The sequence below is a fragment of the Protopterus annectens genome, chromosome 8.part1 (assembly GCF_019279795.1).
Source record: "Protopterus annectens isolate FY-2018-M chromosome 8.part1, PAN1.0, whole genome shotgun sequence".
Taxonomy (NCBI): Eukaryota; Metazoa; Chordata; order Ceratodontiformes; family Protopteridae; genus Protopterus; species Protopterus annectens.
In genome coordinates, this window is record NC_056742.1 from 282416140 (window position 1) to 282438459 (window position 22320).

General features: G+C 43.8%; 1 protein-coding gene across 1 annotated transcript in view; it reads right to left on the reverse strand.

The window, feature by feature from the left end:
* PEPD (peptidase D) overlaps nucleotides 1-22081 on the reverse strand; it is a 699082-nt gene extending 677001 nt beyond the window's left edge. The window contains exon 1 of the mRNA XM_044081883.1: nucleotides 22021-22081. Coding sequence (XP_043937818.1) covers nucleotides 22021-22037 — 17 coding nt within the window. The 5' untranslated portion in view covers nucleotides 22038-22081. The remainder of the gene's footprint in view (nucleotides 1-22020) is intronic.
* Nucleotides 22082-22320: the final 239 nt, after the last annotated feature.

Genomic DNA, 22320 nt, shown 5'->3' on the forward strand with positions numbered 1-22320 from the left:
AAAGGGCAGAGCGCAAAACTGAAAATGACTGGCTCCCAGTTGGAAGTGTAGATGACTTCTCAATGCCCTGTCCATCTTGATATGGTAATAAGCATCTTTGAGGTCAAAGGAGCACATCCACACATCTTTCCCTAACACAGGGAGTATCGACTGTAGGGTGACCATGTGGAACCTGGACTTTTGTAAATGAAGGCTCAATCGGCTGAGATCCAAGATGGGTCTCAGATCCCCTGTTCTTTTCAGCACCAAAAAGAATCTGGAGTAAGTCCCTAATCCTACTTGTTCTGTGGGGACAGACTGGATGGCTCTCTTTGAAAGCAACTTTTTTATTTCTAAAGTTGTGGAATCCCTGTGACTGGGTGGAATGTCTAGGATTATCTTGGTTGGCGGGGGAGGAGAAGAGAAGGGAATAGGGATAACCTCTGGAAATTATCTTTAATACCCACTCGTCTTGGATGACGTCTTGCCAGGCTTCTGGGAATAAAGAAATGTGACCACCAACCGGCTCCAGAGACGCACAGTCGGGCCTCCCTTCAGGAGTGCTGGTAGGGAGAACCATGAAAGGAATCACAGTCCCCCTGATTACGCAGGCCTCCTCTGCCTCTAGGGTGGCATCTACCTGAATTTCCACCCCCTCCCCTGCCTCTGGAGGGGGAATCACTTTGTGCGTCCTGAAAAAACCTCTGCGACTTCCTGAACTACATTTTCCCACCCTTCTGGCCCTTGGGGTAAGGTCTAGAAGGCATGGAAAAAAGGACTCCCACGGCAGACAGGGTTTTTCCTTTCTACTTGCTCCTAGTGAGTGTCCTTCACCTTGGTTCCGAACAACGATGAACCGTCAAAGGGGGCGTTGATGAACGTAGACTTGAACGCCTCCAAAAAATTGCACAGACGCATCCAGGAGTGTCTCCTAAGAGAGTCTCCGGAACCTGCTGCCCTACTCACTCAGTCGGCTGCGTACGAGATCAGCCTCATGGAGGAGTTGGTAAGGGAATTTTGGGTAGACATCTGTGCCACAGCACCTGAAATGTTACCCTGTAGAGAATCTCCTAGCTCTTTAAGTAGATCTCTCTGGAGCCTTGTAAAATGCATCAAGTAGTTCAGCGACTGTGGTGTAAAGGCCGCTGAGGTAAACATGCTTCCCGGGACTCCTTGTTAGGCGGATGGACGGTAGACGAAGTTTCAGCAAGTTCCTTCTTGGTGGCTGCTGCCACCACAATGGCATCTACTGGAATGCCTTTTGTTAGATATTCCTTGTCAGTGGGGGTGTACAAAACTTATTGGGTCTCCTGGGGACCAGTTCCACAGTGTCAGGAGTTTCCCACACCTTTCGACAGACATGATCTAGCAGCTCATTGAAAAGGGGAGAAACCCAAGAGGTGGAGGGTTGAGACCTGAAAGCCTTCAGGAACACAGTCTCCTCATCAGAAGGGGATTTGGAGGGCCAGCCGCCTCTCTCTAAGATCTCAAGGATACCTGAAAAAGAGATATCTTCAGAAGACAACTTGGGGGACCCCTCCAATTCCGAGGTCGGTATCCGACGTGACAGACTCATCTGGGGAGTCAAGGTGTTTCCGCTTACACAATCTCTTTCTGGCGGGCTCCTCAAGCAAAAACTCTGGGGAGACATCAGAAAGTTGGGGACCACTCATGGAGGTATCCGGAGGCTTTGGGTCTCCGCTGTCCAGTGATAAGAGGGTGATCTGAAACTGACCAGTGCCGGAAGGGGCATAGTATTGGTGCTGTAGGATGCAGCTGATGACCTGGCCAGCACGCTCCTTACAACCTCGAAGGCTGATTCCCCAGGCTCCGAAGGCTGACTAACTGTAGAGGATACAGTAGTAGCCCTTGGCGCCAAGGAGATGAGGTCTGAAGCAGATGGTCCAAGTTCACTCGAGCCGAAGCACCAAAAGGAAGGCTCAGAACCGATGATCGATCCGAGCCCTCCCCCTTGGGTCTGACCAGAGACCTGTGGACCCTCGACCCCATGGAAAGAGCAGATGGGGTGGGAGCAGAAATCGGAACAGAGAGGCCCCGTGGACAGAGCCGATGGGGTGGGAGCGGAAATCTGAACCGAGAGGCCAGGCGAGGCTACTGGAACCAACAACTCTGGCTCCGAAGGCCGAGAAAGGCTCAGAGGAGGAACAACAAAGGATGAAGCGGCCATATGCTCCAGAGTCGACTGGGTCGGAACCGAAATCTATTTGGCCAACACCAATGAATGATGCAGTTTCTTCACCACTCTTATCAATGTCCTCATCGGAAAGGATCCTCGAGGACCCGGAGGACATAGTTAGAGATCAAAAAGTTTAAAACAAAACAGTATACTTAGCCATGGCCAAAAGCAAGACCACGTCTGAGTGTAACGAACGGCAAACGAGATCTGGGGAATAGACCTGTTGCATAATGGGATACCTCAGCCACGAGCCAATCGAAGACTTCGAGCTAGAGTATGGCAGAGTCGGAGCCTTGGTTCGGCTCCGAACCCACGGGTAAGAATGAAGGCGAGATTGGACTACATAACATCTACTATTCACTACTTAACATTTATGTTTCGTTAAAAATGCATATAGATTAGAACAATAAGAAATACAACACTTATGGCAAGAAAAAAAATTCTGATCCACAAAGATTCTAAAATACCTTGGATCAAATTTCTAAGTGGAGCTGTTGGTGTTGAGAAGAATAGCTTTACAACTGATAATTCAGCCACAAATTCTGAAAGTGGCTGTATAACGTGTTTAGACACAGCAGTGTGGGAAGGATGGCCAGATTACTAAGCAGAACCATCTACCTTACACTGGGCCAATAAGATGCAATGGTTATAGGTGGGGTAGTTGGCACATTGTAGTATGAGGGACAGAGGACTGAAAGTCAGAACAGGTAGCGTGGCAATCTTGGAAGGTGAAACGTCTGCTCTAATCACAGCCATGATGGATGGTAGGAGGGATGTACCGATTGTTGGTAAAGATACATGACCGGACAGGGCTGGTTTCTTGAGTGGTGGCAGAGTGAGTGAGTGAGTGAGTTGCATATACTAGCACACATGCATGGGTGATTGCGAGTCCTGTGAATATATGTGTTTTGATGGATGCCATTGCTGATAATATGAGTATGACTGGGGAAGTCAATGTCATTCTGAGGGGGCGAGATGCTGGTACGGGTACAAGTTCTATTGGGGGTTAAAACTATCAGAGGCATAGTGGTACGGGCATCACTTGCTGCCTAGCTGGAAGAGCGTGTACAGTTTAGCACCAGACAAAGCAAGTGGGGTGTAAATGTAATAATCACTGTAGGTATCCTCTACTGTGGAATGAGACACAGCTTATTGCCAGTACAGCAGTCAGGAATGCCAAACAATGTCAACTTGGGGACACAAATGTCAGAGCTACATTAGTTGGCAGTCAGTACACGCAAGGCACTGCATGATGCCAGAGGTGTGTGGGGAGGGTCTTTGGATTCTTATCCTTTAGTACCTAGACTACATCTGGTGTAAGCTTAGGATTTAGAAGGCTTACTTCAGGTGTAAGGGATTTTTAAATTCAAGGATGTATTTCTGAACAATACACTAAAATACAAGGCTGATCTTTCAATATTCTCAAAATGTGCTGAACTCTACTCTTGTTAAGCCACAAAAGCATCAAATATCCTCATTATAAATCTACTGTAAAATAAATTATGTATATCTAGGCAAAAAAAAGCAAAGGTTTGCATTGTGGTATTAAAGCAATGCGCATCAGCTTTGGTTCAACTATAAAAAAGTAACTCTCCTGCTAGGACAGCCAGACAACTTTTTCCAATCCTTATTTTTATTTTCTTAACATTTAAAGTCTGTACATATCATAACGAAACATAAAGATAAGCCACCAAAACTGCACAACTAAGCAATAAGATGCAGTTACAACTTTTCACAGGGATACCGTAACCGTAGAACTTCTAATCTAGAGTGCACAGTTTACAATGCAATTGCTTTAAAAATTAACTTGGTATCTGCATTGAGTTTCTGGAAAAGAAAAAGATAATCACAGAGATTACAAGATCAGCAGATTTGGTCTTTTATTGAACCTGAAAAAAATGTTTTCTTAAATTTGGCAAGAAATATATGTCACTGGTAAACGGAATGTGTAGCCATTTACATGATTTAAATGTAGAACTGTATGGCTGCATTCTTAACCCTAAATTAAGATGGAAAGCAAAGTAGAATCTTTTGTCTGCATATCATATGTGGAAAGTCATTAATTATATCAAACGATCACACTGTAGTATATGCAAACTAAACATTTAAAAGGCAATAATCACTTAATCTGTGGCTCCTGGTTGTAGAGAAGGTCAACACCTCAGACATGGTCCCAGTGTTCATTTTTATAACTGAAAACATGTTTTATGCTAACTGAATTTTTTTGTCCTTCTAGCAACTACATTTTTTTTCCTTTTTTTTTTTTAATAAATTAAAGTGTGTGTGTGTGTGTTGGGGGAGGGGGGTAGTCCAATTGCCAGATAAAGGGTCAGAAGAATGTGGAATTTCCCTTTAATTGTGTCCTTGTTTCAGTTCTCAGTAATCTAGTGACACTACTTCTCATCCTCAGTTTGGAGCTCCACCATGAAAAAGGTTTTAGCGTCCAGAAACAGTTCCTGTGTTTTGACAGACGGGCCCTCTAGAAAGGGAAAGCAACAAAGTATTCTCTCATAGTTCTTACCACTGGCCATACAAACAAAAAACTTTCTTTGTTGGCTTTTATTATTGGTCATACAAACAAAATATTATCGGATGGCCCTTAGCTTTGTTCATACAAATAAAATATACTAAACAATGCAAACTTCTGGTCAACTGCCACTACCCATAGAAAAATAGGGTGACCCAACCACAAATATATACATGGGCAGAATGTAATAAAGAAGCCCACGGTAGATAAAGAAAGGTGAAGCATTTACAGATCCACTGCTAAGATTATTGGGAGATGTATTCACAGGCTTCTCCTGACATTTATTTTTTGACAACTAAACACGATTTTCACTTACGTCACCACAATGACTCTGTCCCCCAAGATTTCAGTTGATTCATATATACTAAACTGAATGAAGGGGAAGTGGTTGGCCCAATGTTCAATGCCTTGAACACCATTTATCACGTCATTCTACTCACAAGACTCTAACAGCAAGATCTGGAAATGAGGCATTGAAAGTTTTGCAAATTATTTTGCTGATCATAGCTTTGTTTACCCCCTCCAAAAAATACATAAATAAAATCTCAAACCTATCCAAGTAGGCATAACACAAAAAACAGCACTTTGGCATAATTTTTCTTCTTTTCAATATATATATTTTTTAATTAACTACATCTGCCTAATCTTCACCAGTCCACCTAATCTCATTATAGAGAAGACTCCGCTTTCATTTAACCAAATTTCAATTTTGAGGTTGCCTCTCATCCACAGAGCTCCTCTATCTGAAACTAGAAATAGTTAACAGAATTTGTTTTTCCTAAACTTTAATAAAACCAAAGCTACGTTATTCATTATCAATAATTCAGACTTGAGATATCTAGTAATGACCATCAGTGCTGTGGAAACTGCTTGACTTGAATCATAACTAATCACAATCTAAAAACATGACAACACAGCAACAAGCAGTCCTAAGAACTGACCAAACTTGGACCATTATACACAAGCAAGACTACAATGTACTATGTCTGCATAGTCCTACTTATCGACCTCTCTATGGACTTGCAGCCTTTTCTGTGGCTGTAGTTTCCTTACCAGAACAGTTTATTTAGCTCTCTGGACTAGAAGATGCCTACAACAAAGTAGCTAGATTTACACCAAACCTCGCAGACACCACCAGTCTTTTCATAAAAGACAGAATTTCAGTAGCTTAAAACTGAACTACTACAGCAATACCAATGAACTCAAACTAAACCACTCTCTTCTCTTTTCTCCTAGAAGATGGCCATCTGCCCAGTCCATCATTCAATGGCATACTCTAGCATATTGACTTAAGTTGGGATAGTTAAACTCTTACTAAAGCTGATAACTCTAGAAACCACTTTGGACACTTCATACAGGATAGCAAGGTCTCCAAGCTCTGGAATTAAAATCATACAAATCCCTCAAGGTCACTTAAAAAACAACAAAAAAAAACTTTGCAAAAAAGAAAACAGGTTCTCTCTTACAATACAGAATGGACTTGTAGATGTGATCAGACATCTGAATCATTTCACCTTCCATTTGTCTACAATGCTGTTTCCTCCTGCGTTTTTACTCTGACTTACTATTTCAGATAATGTCCTCCATTCTCTCAGTGTTCCTATATTCTCTTTACATTGCCGTTTGTCACGCTCGCTTGCCTCAGATGCACATTACCTGACAATCATTACTAGAGCAACTACAACCGTTTCTGTCTTACTGTATATACACCTTTTGCCATTTAAAATACCTTATAAAATTAGTACTGGAGTTGTACAAAGGTTTATGCCCACCTCTCACTACCTCAGATATGGCATAATCATCAATGCATTTACAATTACAGCGGCTTGCAGAAAAGTATATTTTTGTTATCCAGTTATGTTATATATTAAACAGTGTTGCTGCACACATTGGTTTACCTACCTCCTAGTATTATGTATTGAACCAACATAGAGCTTTTATCCCTGGGTGTCTGCTGAAAATGAGGTATGCACAGTTGATGTATCCTTATCAGCAAATAAAATAAACATATGGCTGATAAAGGTTCAAAATGGCATGATTTCTCCACAATAAATCGTAGAAATGGTTCACTGAAGATACTGCTGCTTCTTTAATGCCCTGTGCTGGCATGACTTGCCCCCAGCGTCCCTCCATTTAAACTGGTGGTAAGATCTACCTTTTAATGTTTATCCCTCTTATTATAGTAGGTCATCTGCGGGGGGGGGGGGTTAAACTGGGGACATCAAATGTTTTAATACCTACTTCTGAGTCATCTAGTTTCCAAATGAGGTTAAGGGAATTAAACTAAGGATTATATGATGAACCTAGTCAATGGCATAACATTTGGCTTCCTGATGAGGAACTGGGAGCTTTCACCTGGGCATCTAAGATGCTATCTCTTCTTGACTATGTTAATGGATAGAATTATGGTGTGTAAGCTGCACAGTACGATGTATTATTTTGCTTGATTAAGGATCATATGAGCATATTGTACTATTGTTGCACTATCTAAAATTCTGCATTTAAACTTTATTACACAGATCTTCTGTACTGACCTTTACATTTCAATGTCTACTGCACAGAATATTTACTCCTTCTGAGTTTCCTCTACAAACCATAAAGGAGCTCAGTGAGACCTTCCCAAATATACTTTTCAATGTGCCACCATGAAAGATCATATTAATAGCCTCAAAAAAAAAAAAAAAAAAAAATCAGAGCAGTGGATTGGTTTGTGTTTTGTACACCCTGACCAATATCCTGGATCTCTCATGGTAAATGCCTGCTTGCACCACATTTTAAGACTTCCTACAGGTATTACAGTTAGCATTATAGATGCTTCTCAGCATTTTTCATCACACACAAGAAATAGTCTGGGAAATGCTTCACCCAACCTGAACTATTCTTTGGATTATCTTTTTTTAACCAGAGATTAAACAAAACTGTATGGTCATAAAGGGTGCCAGTTTTGAGACAGACACACACAACACACTTCAATCATTCTTTCTGTTACACCTGCTTTTATCCTGTTCAAGGTCCTGGAACAGGACTCTCCCAGCAAGCAATAGGCACAAGCCAAAGAACCAATAGTACCAGTAGATTCCCCCCCCACACACACACACACACACATGCTCTCATGCAGTACACTCATACCAGATGGTTATACAATGGCATGCTTTTGTCATGTGGGAAGAAAGCAGCATATTACACAAAAAAGCCATAAGCAGGACATGCAGGATACATACAGGAAGTGCTCCATTGGAGAACTTTCAAACCAAAGAACAGTAAGGCAGCAATGGTACCATTAAAATAAATCTCTCAATGAAATACAGTAACTCAGTGTTTCTCAAACGTATTCAATTCTCGGCTCCCTTGCTGAACCCAGGTTTTCCCAAGGTGCCCCCCCCCCCCTCACGGCGCACAAAGTGCATATTTCATTTATTTAACGAGGCTGCCCAAATGGACTAGGAGACCTGGGGAGAAAAGCTCATAAGTACAATAAAAAGACAATTACCAAAAAAAAAAAAAAAAAAGTGTACATTCTGCTTAACAGCATAACACTCATCTATTATAGTTGAGAGGTAAGCAAACCTAATGGCAACCTTATTAACTTTAAGTTTATAAGAGCAATATTTAAAATCTGTCCATATTATTTGGCTCTGTCCAGCATAACTCTCAACTGTATAGATTTTTGCGCCTCACATTTTTTGCTCTTTTTCACATAAAATTGCTTTCTGGCAAATCATTGAGGTTGAACTCAGAAAATAATGACAGTTGAGTTTCATACTTCATACACTTAAGAAAATTCAGGCTAATGCAAAACCTGCAGTTCTATCAACTTTCTAACTTTGCGAAACCAGTACTTAAAAAAAAGTGTCCCTATTTTGCGCCTTTGTACCTCCACTATTTTTGGCTTTGTCCAGATTTCTTTATCTACGAGGGTGAGAGGTAGGTGTCCAGTGGTATGGTCCAAACTTACACAGACCTCATTGCTGCTGCTGCCAGGGATCACTCTCACTCTTCACGCTCACCCCCAGTGACACACACAAACACACACTCTTTTGTATTCATTCCTGCATTCACTCGCACACACCGCTCTCACTCTTTTCCGATCTCTCACACAGTCATAGTCACTCCCTCATTCATACATCGCTCTCAGTGTCACACCCACACGCCACACACCCACTTACGCATTCATTCGTACATCGCTCTCACTCCTGAGCTCACACACACACAGGCACTTCATTCATTCCTGCATTCACTCAAACATCGCTCTCTCTCTTTTCCGATCTCTCACACAGTCATAATCACTCCCTCATTCATTCCTGCATTCACTCACACTCCCTATCTCACTCACACACACACACACACACACACACACACACACACACACACACACACACACTTCCTCATTCATACCTGCATTCACACACACCTTCATTCATTTCACCCACCCATTGCTTTCTCTTTTCCACTCTCTCATAATCACTCCCTTATTCAGGACACACACACAGACACACACACAGACATTGCTCTCACTCTTTTCCGATCTGTCACACAGTCAGTCACTCCCTCATTCATACCTGCATTCACACACACATAGTCACTCCCTCATTCATACCTGCATTCACACACACACACATATAGTCACTCCCTCATTCATACCTGCATTCACACACACACACAGTCACTCCCTCATTCATACCTGCATTCACACACACACACACATAGTCACTCCCTCATTCATACCTGCATTCACACACACACACACACATATAGTCACTCCCTCATTCATACCTGCATTCACACACACACACATAGTCACTCCCTCATTCATACCTGCATTCACACACACACACATAGTCACTCCCTCATTCATACCTGCATTCACACACACACACATAGTCACTCCCTCATTCATACCTGCATTCACACACACACACATAGTCACTCCCTCATTCATACCTGCATTCACACACACACACATAGTCACTCCCTCATTCATACCTGCATTCACACACACACACATAGTCACTCCCTCATTCATACCTGCATTCACACACACACACATAGTCACTCCCTCATTCATACCTGCATTCACACACACACACATAGTCACTCCCTCATTCATACCTGCATTCACACACACACACATAGTCACTCCCTCATTCATACCTGCATTCACACACACACACATAGTCACTCCCTCATTCATACCTGCATTCACACACACACACATAGTCACTCCCTCATTCATACCTGCATTCACACACACACACATAGTCACACACTCATTCACACCTGCATTCACACACACACACACACACACACACATTCACACCTGCACACACACACACACACACACAGTCACTCCCTCATTCATACCTGCATTCACACACACACACACATAGTCACTCCCTCATTCATACCTGCATTCACACACACACACACACAGACACTCCCTCATTCATACCTGCATTCACACACACACACACACACACACACACACACACACACACACAGACACTCCCTCATTCATACCTGCATTCACACACACACACACACACACACACACACACACACACACACACAGACACTCCCTCATTCATACCTGCATTCACACACACACACACACACACACACACACACACACACACACACACACACACACACACAGACACTCCCTCATTCATACCTGCATTCACACACACACACACACACACACACACACACACACACACACACACAGACACTCCCTCATTCATACCTGCATTCACACACACACACACACACACACACACACACACACAGACACTCCCTCATTCATACCTGCATTCACACAGACACACACAGACACACACAGACACACACAGACACACACAGACACACACAGACACACACAGACACACACAGACACACACAGACACACACAGACACACACAGACACACACAGACACTGCTCTCACTCTTTTCCGATCTGTCACACAGTCATAGTCACTACCTCATTCATACCTGCATTCACACACACTCCTATCTCACACATACACATAGTCACTCCCTCATTCATACCTGCATTCACACACACACACTTCATTCATTCCTGCATTCACTCACACATCGCTCTCACTCTCCCAATCACACACACTCTCATACAGGCATTCACTTACCTGACAGCCCGGTTCCAAGTGCTCCATAGCCCGGTACTGGTCCACGGCCCGGTGGTTTGGGACCGCTGCTATACTTGATGCCAGTTCTGCTCAAAAGCTACAGTGTAGGTCTAGACTTAGTTTGCAGCAAACTAATAAGCTTAGCTGCAAAATAAACCGCAAACTGTTCACGGTTTATTTTGCAGCTAAGCTAAGGGGGGGGGGGGGGGAGAAGTTATGTACTTACCATAACATTCCATGTTTGTAGTCCATCTCACTTACATTCTTGCTGGATGGGTTCGGAGCAGATATTCGGCTCCGGCTCGGCTGATACTAAAGCTGGAGAGCTTTTACGGGCTCGAGGCTAGCCCCTATCCCATGGTGCCTCACGGCAATTCCCCAGATCTAGTTTGCAAGAAAGCAATAAGTACCAATCAGGTAAGAAATATCAGAGCTGCATATATACAGGAAAAGGATTTTGAAATATAATCCATGCCAGGGGCACAACAAATGAGAACCAGGTCAGACAGCACCAGTATAGTCCACCAGATCCCCCAGAAACAGGAAGGGGGTTGGAAGAATGTAGGCGAGATGGACTACAAACATGGAACGTTATGGTAAGTACATAACTTCTTTATGTTATGCAGTCCTATCTCGCCGTAATTCTTGCTGGATGAGACAGCGTCCCTAGCACCTTTATCCCAGGTGACTCAAGCAAAGAGACTTCAACACAGTGGACCCAAAGGATGACCTGTCCCGGAAGGCCAAATCCAATTTGTAATGAGTGACAAAAATATGTGGTCTTGCCCAAGTAGCTGCTGTGCAAATAGTATCAACTGGGAGCCTAGATCTAAAGGCACATGAAGTAGATACAGCTCTAGTAGAATGGCCTTTGACTTTGATGGGCAATTGTTTTCCAGCTGATTGATAAGCAAAGGAAATGCAATCTGAAAACCATTTTGAAAGAGGAACCTTGGAAACAGGCAAGCCCTTCTTGCCAGAAAAGGAAACAATCGATCTGATTTTCTGAATTCTTTAGTCCTGTGTAAATAAAATCTGAGAATTCTGTGAACGTCTAACTGGTGTAGTCTATACTCGGATTTTATTAGAGTGGTTTAGAAAAAAACACAGGTAGCTTAACAGTAGTATTCAGATTGTGCTCGGAGCATACCTTGGGAAGAAAGGAAGGGTTTGTCCTGAGAGACTATCCTTGTGAAAAATAATGTAAGGAGGTCGAATAGTAAGAGCTTGCAGTTCTGAGACTTTCCTAGCAGATGTTATTGCTACTAAGAATAGTGTTTTCCACGACAATTTTAAGTCTGATGAAGAGGATGGTTCAAAGGGTGCAGACAAAGATGAGAGGACTAAGTTTAAGTTCCAGGGTTCTAATGGCTGTTTGACTGGAGGCCTGAGAAGAACTCCTTTTAAAGAAGGAGTTACACAAGGAGTTTTGCATGATTGGATTTCCCATGAAGCTAAAATGGAAACTGGAAGTGGCAGCTAACTGAACTCTAACTGTAGCGGCTGCAGCTCCTTCATGAAAAATTGACGCTAGGAAGGATAGGATAGATGGATAGGATAGATTCTATAAGAGCCATATATGGATCTAAGCCTTGGTTCGTAGCCCAAATCGAAAACCTTTTCCATTTGCTGGAGTATAGTTTCTGAGTGGAAGGTTTATGGGATGAAATTAGAATGTGTTTGACAGAAGGGGATAGGGGAATACCCCTGGGTTTTTCATGAAAATGGAGCAGCCATGCTGTCAATTTGAGGGTGTGGATGGTGGGGTGGAACTGTCCCGATTGATGAATCAGGAGGTCTGGGGATGGGTCCAGAATTCATGGTTCCTCCAAAAGGTAGGGCCATAGGAAGGGAAACCAAATTTGTCTAGGCCAGTAAAGAGCAATGAGGATCAGGGAACTCCTCAACTGTTTTTCTTTCTGCATTACCTTTGGGATGAGAGGAAAAGGTGGAAAGGCATAAAGAAGTCCCGGGGGACAATCATGGACTAGAGCATCCCTGGGTGACATCCCCGGATGGGGAATAAGGGCAAAGTAGCTGCTGCATTTGGTGTTCAGGTGAGTGGCAAATAGGCCGCAGAAGGCTGGCCCCATCTGTGAAAGATCTCTTTCACAACTTTTGGATTCAGGGACCACTCGTGAGCCATCAGAATTGCTCGGCTGAGTTTGTCTGCTATTATGCTGGATTTCCCCAGGATGTGTGTTGCTATGAGGAAGTGCTGAGTATCCATTGCCCATTTCCAAACTCTTAAGGCCTCTCTGCAAAGCGGGTAATATTTGGTTTCCCCCTTGCTTGTTTATATACCACATGACAGACATGTGGTCTGACTGTACCGTAATTGTCCTGGTGGGAAGGAAGCTATGAAGTACTTGCAACGCATACAGCACCGCTCTCATCTCCAGAACACAGATGTGCAAGTGGTTCTGCCAAGTAGCTTGGACCGTCATTCCCAGATAATGCCCCCCCCCCCCAATCTGGGAAACGTCCGTAGTCAAAACTGTTTTCACTTGGCAAGGAACAAGTGGATGACCTAGGAGAAGTTTTTCTGTGTGCAACCATGTCAGATCCTTCTTACAGGTGCTTGTTATAAAAAGTCTGGTGAGACAATGGACGGTCTTGCATCGACCATTGGGCAAATAACAGCCACTGAAGTATCCTCATGTGTAGACAAGCAAGAGAAACTAATAGGATGGAGGAAGCCATAGTCCCCAGGACTTGGACTACTCTGGCCTGAACTTTTTGTTTGTTTAGCAAGGATATGACTTGACTGCGTAGAGATTCTACTCTTTCTGTTGTTAGTCTTGCTGACATGGTGGTTGTGTCTATTTCTGAGCCTAAGTATACAATGTGCTGCGAAGGAGATAAGGCTGACTTTTTTAGGTTGACAGTAATGCCTAGACTGGCGCACAAGGATAGGAGTCTCGTCCCTGGTTCTGAAGAGTTGATGCTTGGTGGTAGCAGTGCAGAGCCAGTCATCTAGGTATGGAAACACCTGGAATCCTTGACATCTCAGGTGAGCTGTAACCACTGCCATGCATTTGGTGAACACTCTGGGGGCTGTAGTGAGACCAAAGGGCAGTGTTCTGAACTGAAAATGACTGGCTCCCAGCCAAAGGTGTAAGTGTCTTCTGGAGCGCCTGTCCATTTTGATGTGGTAGTATGCGTCTCGGAGATCGATTGAGCACATCCAATTGTCTTTCCCGATAAAGGGAAATATCAACTGCAGAGTGACCATTCGGAACTTCGATTTCTTTACATACTTGTTGAGCCTGCTGAGATCTAGGATTGATCTCCAGTACCCTGTCTTTTTCAGAACTAAATAGAATCGAGAGTAAGTTCCGGATCCTACTTATTCTGCGGGGACTTCTTGGATGACTTTTTTTTTTGTAGCAAAGAGATGACCTCTGATGTTGCACGTTCTAGTTGGATAGGTGGAACGTCTGGTAGAGACCGGTTTGTTGGGGGTTCGGATGGGTGGAACGTCTGGTAGAGACCGGTTTGTTGGGGGGTTCGGAAACAAAGGGGATCAGGTAACCTCTGGCTATTACTGTGCGTATCCAAAGATCTTGTGAGATGGTCAGCCAGGCGCTTGGGTACAGCGATAGACGACCCCCGACTGCCTCCAGAGACAGACAGTCGGGCAACCCCTCAGGGGCGATGGAAGGGACGATCAGAGAAAGTTTCTCTGTCACCCTGATGATGTGGACCTCCTCTGCAGTGAGGGTGGTGTCTTCCATTACATCCTCAACCTCTGCCTCTAGGGGATGGCTGACCTTGTGCCCGAGGGAAACCTTTTTTGGTATTTACGGAACCACATTTTCCCTCCTGTATTACCCTTGGGATAGGGTGTAGATGGGAGGGAGAAACAGACTCAGACAGCAGATAAGGTTTTCCCTTCCTGCTCACACCTAGTCAAAGTCTCTTTCACTTGGGGTCCAAAAAGAGATGAACCATCAAAGGGGATGTTAGTGAGGAAGACTTTAAAGACTCCGTGAAATTACAAAGCCGCATCCAAGAAGGTCTCCTGAGGGATATTCCTGCTGCGGCTGCCCTACTCGCTCCATCTGCCGCATACGATATCAGCCTCATGGAGGAGTTAGCTATGGATGTAAGGGTGGAGAGCTGTGCAGAAACCTTATCCATGGAACCCTGAACTCTGGAGGGTATCTCCTAACTCTTTCAGGAGATCCCTCTGAAAACGAATAAAATGGGTAAAGTAATTCAGCGATCTTAGTGTAAATACCACTGAAGAAAAGGTACGCTTTCTCATACCTATCCATCATCCTGGACTCCATGTTAGGAGGATGGATATTAGAAGATGTTTTGGGTAACTCCTTCTTGGTGGACGCTGCTACCACCATAGCATCAACAGGAACTCCTTTACTAAGAAAAGTCTTGTCCTCAGATGCTGTCAAACTTATTTGGCATCCTCGGGATGGGCTCCATTGAGACTGGGAAGGTCCAGGCTTTCTGAAACATGACCCCCAAGGGTTGGTCATAAGGTGGTGTTACCCAGGAGGAGGAAGGTCGGGGAAACAATGGCCTCAATCCCATGCTAACGCTGTCCAAGTTGCAAAATCCTTTACTAATGCATTCGAATGGCACCTACAAGAATGCATGGATCGTGCTATCCCAAGCAAAACCAAGACTCACTCCTCTAAGAAAAGGAAAACCAGTCTGGTGGACCCCTGCCATAAACAAGCTATACAATAGAAGGAGGAAACTAGTACAGAAAAAGAGTAAAATCCCAACAAGGGAAGACATCCCTGATCAGTATCAGCAAGAAACTAAGATCCCTCATAAAATCGTCCAAGGCGAGCTTTGAAAGAAAACTTGCCAAGGACTCCAAAGATAACCACAAGGCATTCTTTAGCTATGTCAAGTATCTAAGTGGCAATACTCAGATCTGCTCGGAATTAGTGCAGAATGGCACAAAATACACTGAACCAACAGATATTGCCAACATCCTGGCAGAAAGGTTCAGTGCAAACTTCACCCCCCTCTCACCTCCAAAAGGGCCCATAACCATACCAGAAGAATGTAGAGCCCCTGAAATCACAGACACTCAGGTTAAAATAGCTCTCTCCAAAGCCAAAAACACAGCATCAATGGGACCGGACGGTGTCCTAGGCTGCGTCCTACACGAGCTCAAAGACCAACTAACCCCTCACCTAAACACACTGTTCAAACTCAGCCTCTCCACAGGCTATGTACCCATAGAGTGGTGAACAGCAACGGTTATTCCGCTCCACAAAGGTGGAGCCAGAACAGACTGCGGGAACTATCGCCCTATAAGCCTGACTAGCATGGTCTGCAAGGCTATGGAGCACATCATCATGGATCTCATTAACAGAGCTATTGGGAACCCCTAAACACTGGACCCTACCCAGTTCGGCTTTAAGGGTAGATCATGCCTCCTAAACCTGGTGGACTTCTTTGAGACAGCTACCAAGGCTATAGAAGCGGGAAGGGTGGTACACACAGCCTACCTAGACCTCGCAAAGGCCTTCAACACCATTCCCCATTCTGGTATTATAGACAAGCTCACCAGCCTGAACATAAACCCCTATGCCATAAGATGGGTTGCCAATTGGCTCACGAACAGAACCCACATGGTGAGAGTTGCAGGAGCTAGGTCTGACTCTAAACCTGTTACAAGTGGCATTCCCAGGGGTCAGTCCTAGGACCTCTCCTGTTCGGTATATACTTCTCAGAAGTACAGACAAGCACAGGAGGACTATGGCTAACCAAGTTCGCAGACGACTGCAAACTAGGGGCTATAATTGACTCACCGGCTGACACAGGCATCCTCCAAAAGGGTCTCACCGAGATGGATACCTGGTGTCAAAATCATGGCCTCAAGCTAAATACCAAAAAGTGCATAGTTATTCCCTTTGGAAATAAAGTACCCACAAACTACCACATAGGTGGTAGTCCCCTAAATACAGAAAACGTAATAAGGGATCTGGGGTCTCAAGTGGATAGTAATCTCTCCTTTGATAATCACATTGCCAACGTGGTTAGAAAATCCTTTTATGTGGCCCACTTAATCACAAAAAGGTTTGAATCCAGATCAAAAGAGGTCATTGTGCCCCTCTACTCAGACCCATCATAGAGTACAATGCCCCATTTGGGATGTACCTTACAAGACACCTGCAACAGCTGGAAAGACCACAGAAGTACCTCACCAAGAGGATCACTGGCCTCAAGCAGATGCCCTATGCAGCTCGACTGAAGAAACTCCATCTGTACTCGGTTGCATACCGCCTGCTCAGAGGTGATCTCTGCCTGACATACAAGGCCATGTCCAACCTAGAATTGATGGACATGCTCCACTTAAAGAAAACCTTATCCTCTCAAGCCACATGCTCTAGGGATCTAAACCTCACCACAACAATAAACAGGACGTGCTGGAGGGATAGATTCCTGTCCCAGAGACTTCCCATGCTTTGGAACAAAGATTCCAATCTACGTTAGGCAGCTCCTCACTAACACTCTTAAAGAGAAACCTTGAAGAGTGGATGGGAAACAGAAAGTTTACCCCGGGGATCACTTCAGCGGCTCTGCTGGACAGAGGCACAGGGAACTAATCTAAGGGGGCGGCGAAAGCAAACACATTCTGGCTAGGCTTATAAATGCCTTTGGGCAGATAGCCTAGTACCTACCTATGAACTTAAGATACACAGATTCATCCTCAGTAGGGTTAGAGGTCTTCCAATCACCCCTCTGTCTAAGGATTTCTAGGATGCCAGAAAAGGAGACATCCTCAAGAGGGGGATCTAGGGGACCCTTCTGATTCCTCTAAATCAGTGTCTGAAGTGACAGACTCAGGTGAGTCAACATGCATCCTCTTACACAGCCTCTTCAGAGGGAGCTCTCCAGTGGGATAATCTGGGGAGGTCTCGGAAGAGGGGGTACCTCCAATGTGGGCTAATTGGGCCTCTGGTTCCCTATGCTGTGGGGGTGGAAGATGTTGCTGCCTGCTGCTGGTGGGACACAGGTTCCAAAGGTACGGCTTTAGCAGAGGACAAAGCCTTCTCTATAGCTTCAAAAGCCTTTCCCCCTCACTCCGAAGACCTCCGCTCCGAGGGGATGGATGGTCGGCTCCTAACAAGGGGGAAGGGCTCCGAAGCAGAAGTAAGAGCAGATGCTCTGAGAGGGAGGCTCGGTTCTGACAAGAAGCCAGGGGTGATTGTCCCCCTCGCCGGAGTTGACTCGAGAGCATCGACTCCCAGATCCCTCGGCTCCAGACTGCGCCATTGAGGATAGAGTAAATTGGCTCCGAGGAAGCAGGTTGAATCCCCAAAGCCGACGGGTCCAAGACAGAAGAACCTGAAGTAATAGGCTCTGAGAGCATAGCAGTCAGAGGAGAACAGTGGCAGGTAAGGGGGTCGGCTCCGAAGCCTATGGGTCCAGAGGGGCCAATTTTCTTGCCAGAGATGATGTGAAAGCAACCTCTTCACCACCCGCTCAATGTCCTCCTCTGATAGGAGAGCTCCTCCTCTCCAAAATAGGATGCCTCGGCACCGAGAAAACAGACGGCACCGATATGGACAAAGCTGAACTGGAGCCCGAACTTCTTGGCTCCAACTCTTTGGTCTTTTTTGTTGGGTCCGAAGCTGGGGCTGAAGATTTTCTCTTGGAAGATTTAGGAGATGCCTGACTTGAGTTCCAGATGTTCCTGGAAGGAAGTGGTCATAAGACCCCTATCAATAAGTATTCTCTTCCTCTCGTTTAAGACCCTGGTGCTAAACGCATGGCAAAAAGTGCAGGGCTCCTGCAAATGGGCTTCACCTAGACAGTACACACAACTGGTGTGACTGTCTGTAAGAGACATTTTCTGTGAACATCTATCACACTACTTAAACCCCGAAGGGCGATGATCCTTATACTCTCTATCCTTACCTTAAGACATTCCTACTACAACAAGGTATAGACTAGCTAGATAACAAGAACAGCAATACTAATTACTAACTACACACAAAAGAGTAGTACAGAAGAATAACTTTTTTTTTTTTTTTTTTTTTTTTTTTTTTATTAAACACACACACACACACACACACACACACACACTGGGAGGAAAGGCCCTCTAAGTTGGAGAGCCATAGTGCCCATTTAGATTAAATGGGCATAAAGTCCTTGGAGAAGAATAGGGGTCAGAAACTCTCAAAAAAGTCACACAAGAGACAATTATTATTAAAATATGTAAAGGATAGAAAAAGTCAGAAAAAAAGACTAAATTTAGTAAATAAAGCTTTACTTAACCAACGAGCCATTAAGACACAACCTCGAAGCTTTCGCGACAAATGAGATCTGGGGAATTGACGTGAGGCACCATGGGATAGGGGCTAGCCTCGAGCCAGTAAAAGCTCTCGAGCTTTAGTATCGGCAGAGTCGGAGCCAAATATCGGCTCCGAACCCATCCAGCAAGAATTACGGTGAGATAGGACTACAGAACATCACACTGTTACACTTTAACACAGAAAGATCCTTCTCAGTCCAATTCCTGGAACTATTCATATGTGAGGACCCTTAAAAGTATTGCCAACAATGTCATAAAGACATTTCTACCCACCACACTAAAAAGTTTAGCAGAGTGGAGCTGTCCCTTCACCTAACTAGTCAAAACAGCTCCATCAGTCTTCACAGCCACTGTAGTAATGGCACAATATTTCATACAGTGAGTTCACAATAAAAAAACGTGTGCATCATTAAACAAATTAGCCAACTGCTCATACAGCAGACTAATCAAAATACACACCACAATATTTCATGCTGACAGATACCACCTGAGCAATAAAAGTGTTACTTATTCCAAGACAAACTGTTGCAAAGTCAACTTCCAAGTATTAACTCTCACGAATAGGCATTTTAAGTAACAACGTTTAAGCAACAAAAAGAAATGCAATAGCTATGAAAACTGCTTATGGACAAGTTTTTACAACTGCATATGGCTAGCATGGAGCTGCTTACACACATACCATGTCCTGCATAATTCACAGATCCCCCCACCCCTTTGAACATAATGGAGTGGGAACACACACAGCTTCTTTCCCTGGACTCCTATGAGTATACAGTTGACGTGCAGACTGGGATCCCCGGTATAATCACAATTCACAATTAAATGGTGGACTACACTGTGGGGTAAAGGACAGTGACACCAACAGGAACAGCTGGTGCAATCAGTGCCATCTTGAATCAAATTACTTCATAAAAAGAACATCTTAGAAGTATAAAATTACACATTTAGCCATGTTGTGAGCTTCCTAGAAAGTTTTAAGTGTTTCACATTATAAAGAGACACACTGTGCTAGTGCTTCACATTTTGGGGAAGAAAGACAGTTATTTTTTCTTGCAAACATCTGCTGAGCACAAGCAATGTATTTGGCCGACTGTAAAGTCAAGGCTACGTGCCGATTGCGCAGTTTCACGTTTCCCATAGTAAGATCACGGCACTTACTCACCAAACTGTAATTTTGTTGACATATTAACCTAATCCTTATTCACATAAGTAATTTCAGTTTTGAAACTAAAATGTATGACAGTTTCACACTGAGAACCTTTAAAACATTGTGTGCTTCAGATTAACATGAAAATGACCGATTTCACCACACTATAATCACATACTTTAGACATATTTTAGCTGCATTACTCACTTCTGCTAACTGACTCCATCTATCGAGCCACAAACCCTTATTCCCATTTTTGCACATGGGATGGGGGTGTCACTTCAACAGTGACAATCATCTAGAGCCAAGGTTTACACCGCCGGGTGGCTAGCCCTGCCACAGTAGTTCATCCACACCACACGGTCGCACATATGGCTGATTTAGAGTGTCCAAGCCAAACCACCCACATCTTTGGAATGTGGGAGGAAACCCACGCGAACACAGGGAGGACGTGCAGACTCCGCAGAGAAGGCACCCCAGCCAAGAATCGAACAAGGGAATCTCTTGCAGCGAGACGACAACACTATCTTGCTAACTGACTACTTGAAAAGAATTAAAATAAGTTGTTTCACTGTAAACATATCACTTAACCATACCTTTCAAACTCTTACCACGAGAATTCCACCTCTCAACTGTACGGATTTTCGTAGAATGTCCAGATTTTTGCCTCATACTCTTGGTCCATTTTTCATACAATTGGGGTTTTCTAGCAAATCCTTAAGACGGAGGTCCAAAAATAATGACCGATATTGAGTTTTAGACTTTTTATACCCTTCAGAAAATTCATGCTAATGCAAAACTTGCTAGTCTATTAAGTTTGTGAGAACTATATTTTATACACACACACACAGATATACATGTCCCCTATATATATTTTTTTCAATACATGTCCCCCCATTATTTAAGTCTTTGTCCAGACTTCTTGCTCTAAGAAGAGGAGGTTCAGAGGTATGATAAAGGGAAAAATAAAAGGGGGTGGGGGCGACAAAGTCCCAACACAGGGACAGATTGTTAATATTATAAATAAACTTACAATATCCTAGAATATTAGATTTTCAATTGACTTACATTTCGCGTGTCTATTAGTGACCTCAACCCTCAGTGATTTTCCAGAAAACCACACATTTTATGAGTAACAGACCAAAATATGGGGCAAATATTTGTACGATTACGAGGTATGCCACGTAAAACACTATTATTTGCTGCAATATAAACAGAATAGCGTACTACAAATATAGCCAGTCCTTATAAAATGGTTGTCTGGTCTTACATTATAAAACACATAAAATCCACCAAACTGACACGAATACAACTGCAAATTAACCGTTCAATGTCTCTTAAAAATAACCCTTTGGGGGGGGGGGGGGGGGGGCGTCCAGGGCACTTTCCTAACCTGCTGCCTCTTTCTTTTTGCCAGTATGTATTATACATTCACGATGTACCAAAAGGTCACAAAGGACCACGTAAATCACGGATTTCTGAGTCTGTAAACAGAAAAGAAAAATCGGCACTCTTCCCAAATCTACTACACCCGTTAGTCTAAGTTAAAAAGCAAACCCGGCTGTTAAAGTAGCCATTGCCTTTTATAACCGTCTGCTTACACATTTATACGTTTAACGTCATCCTACTGAAAGCACACTTTTGGCGACTACAGATATACACCAAAGTGTTCGCTTACAAAGTCAAATACAATTAAAATGTTAACTTTATTTGGCAAATACTCACGGAGCTTGCGAAGCCATGCCAGCGGACTGAAAGTATACCGTCACGTGAACTGTCAAACAGCACGCAATGTCACATGACCGTCAGAGCGAGATATTTAACGGTTACTGGTTGCTAAGCTGATAGAACTTTAGGTCAGTTATGATGTCAGCTAATGTATTGTTAAATAGCCTGTAATTACAGGATTGCATGAATGAAAATGTATTTCGAGTTGCCTTACAAAGGAGGTGAATAATTAGGATACGTCTTCTGTTAGGTCGACAACTGCCCTGACGTGTGGCTGTACTCGGTAACGATATTCCC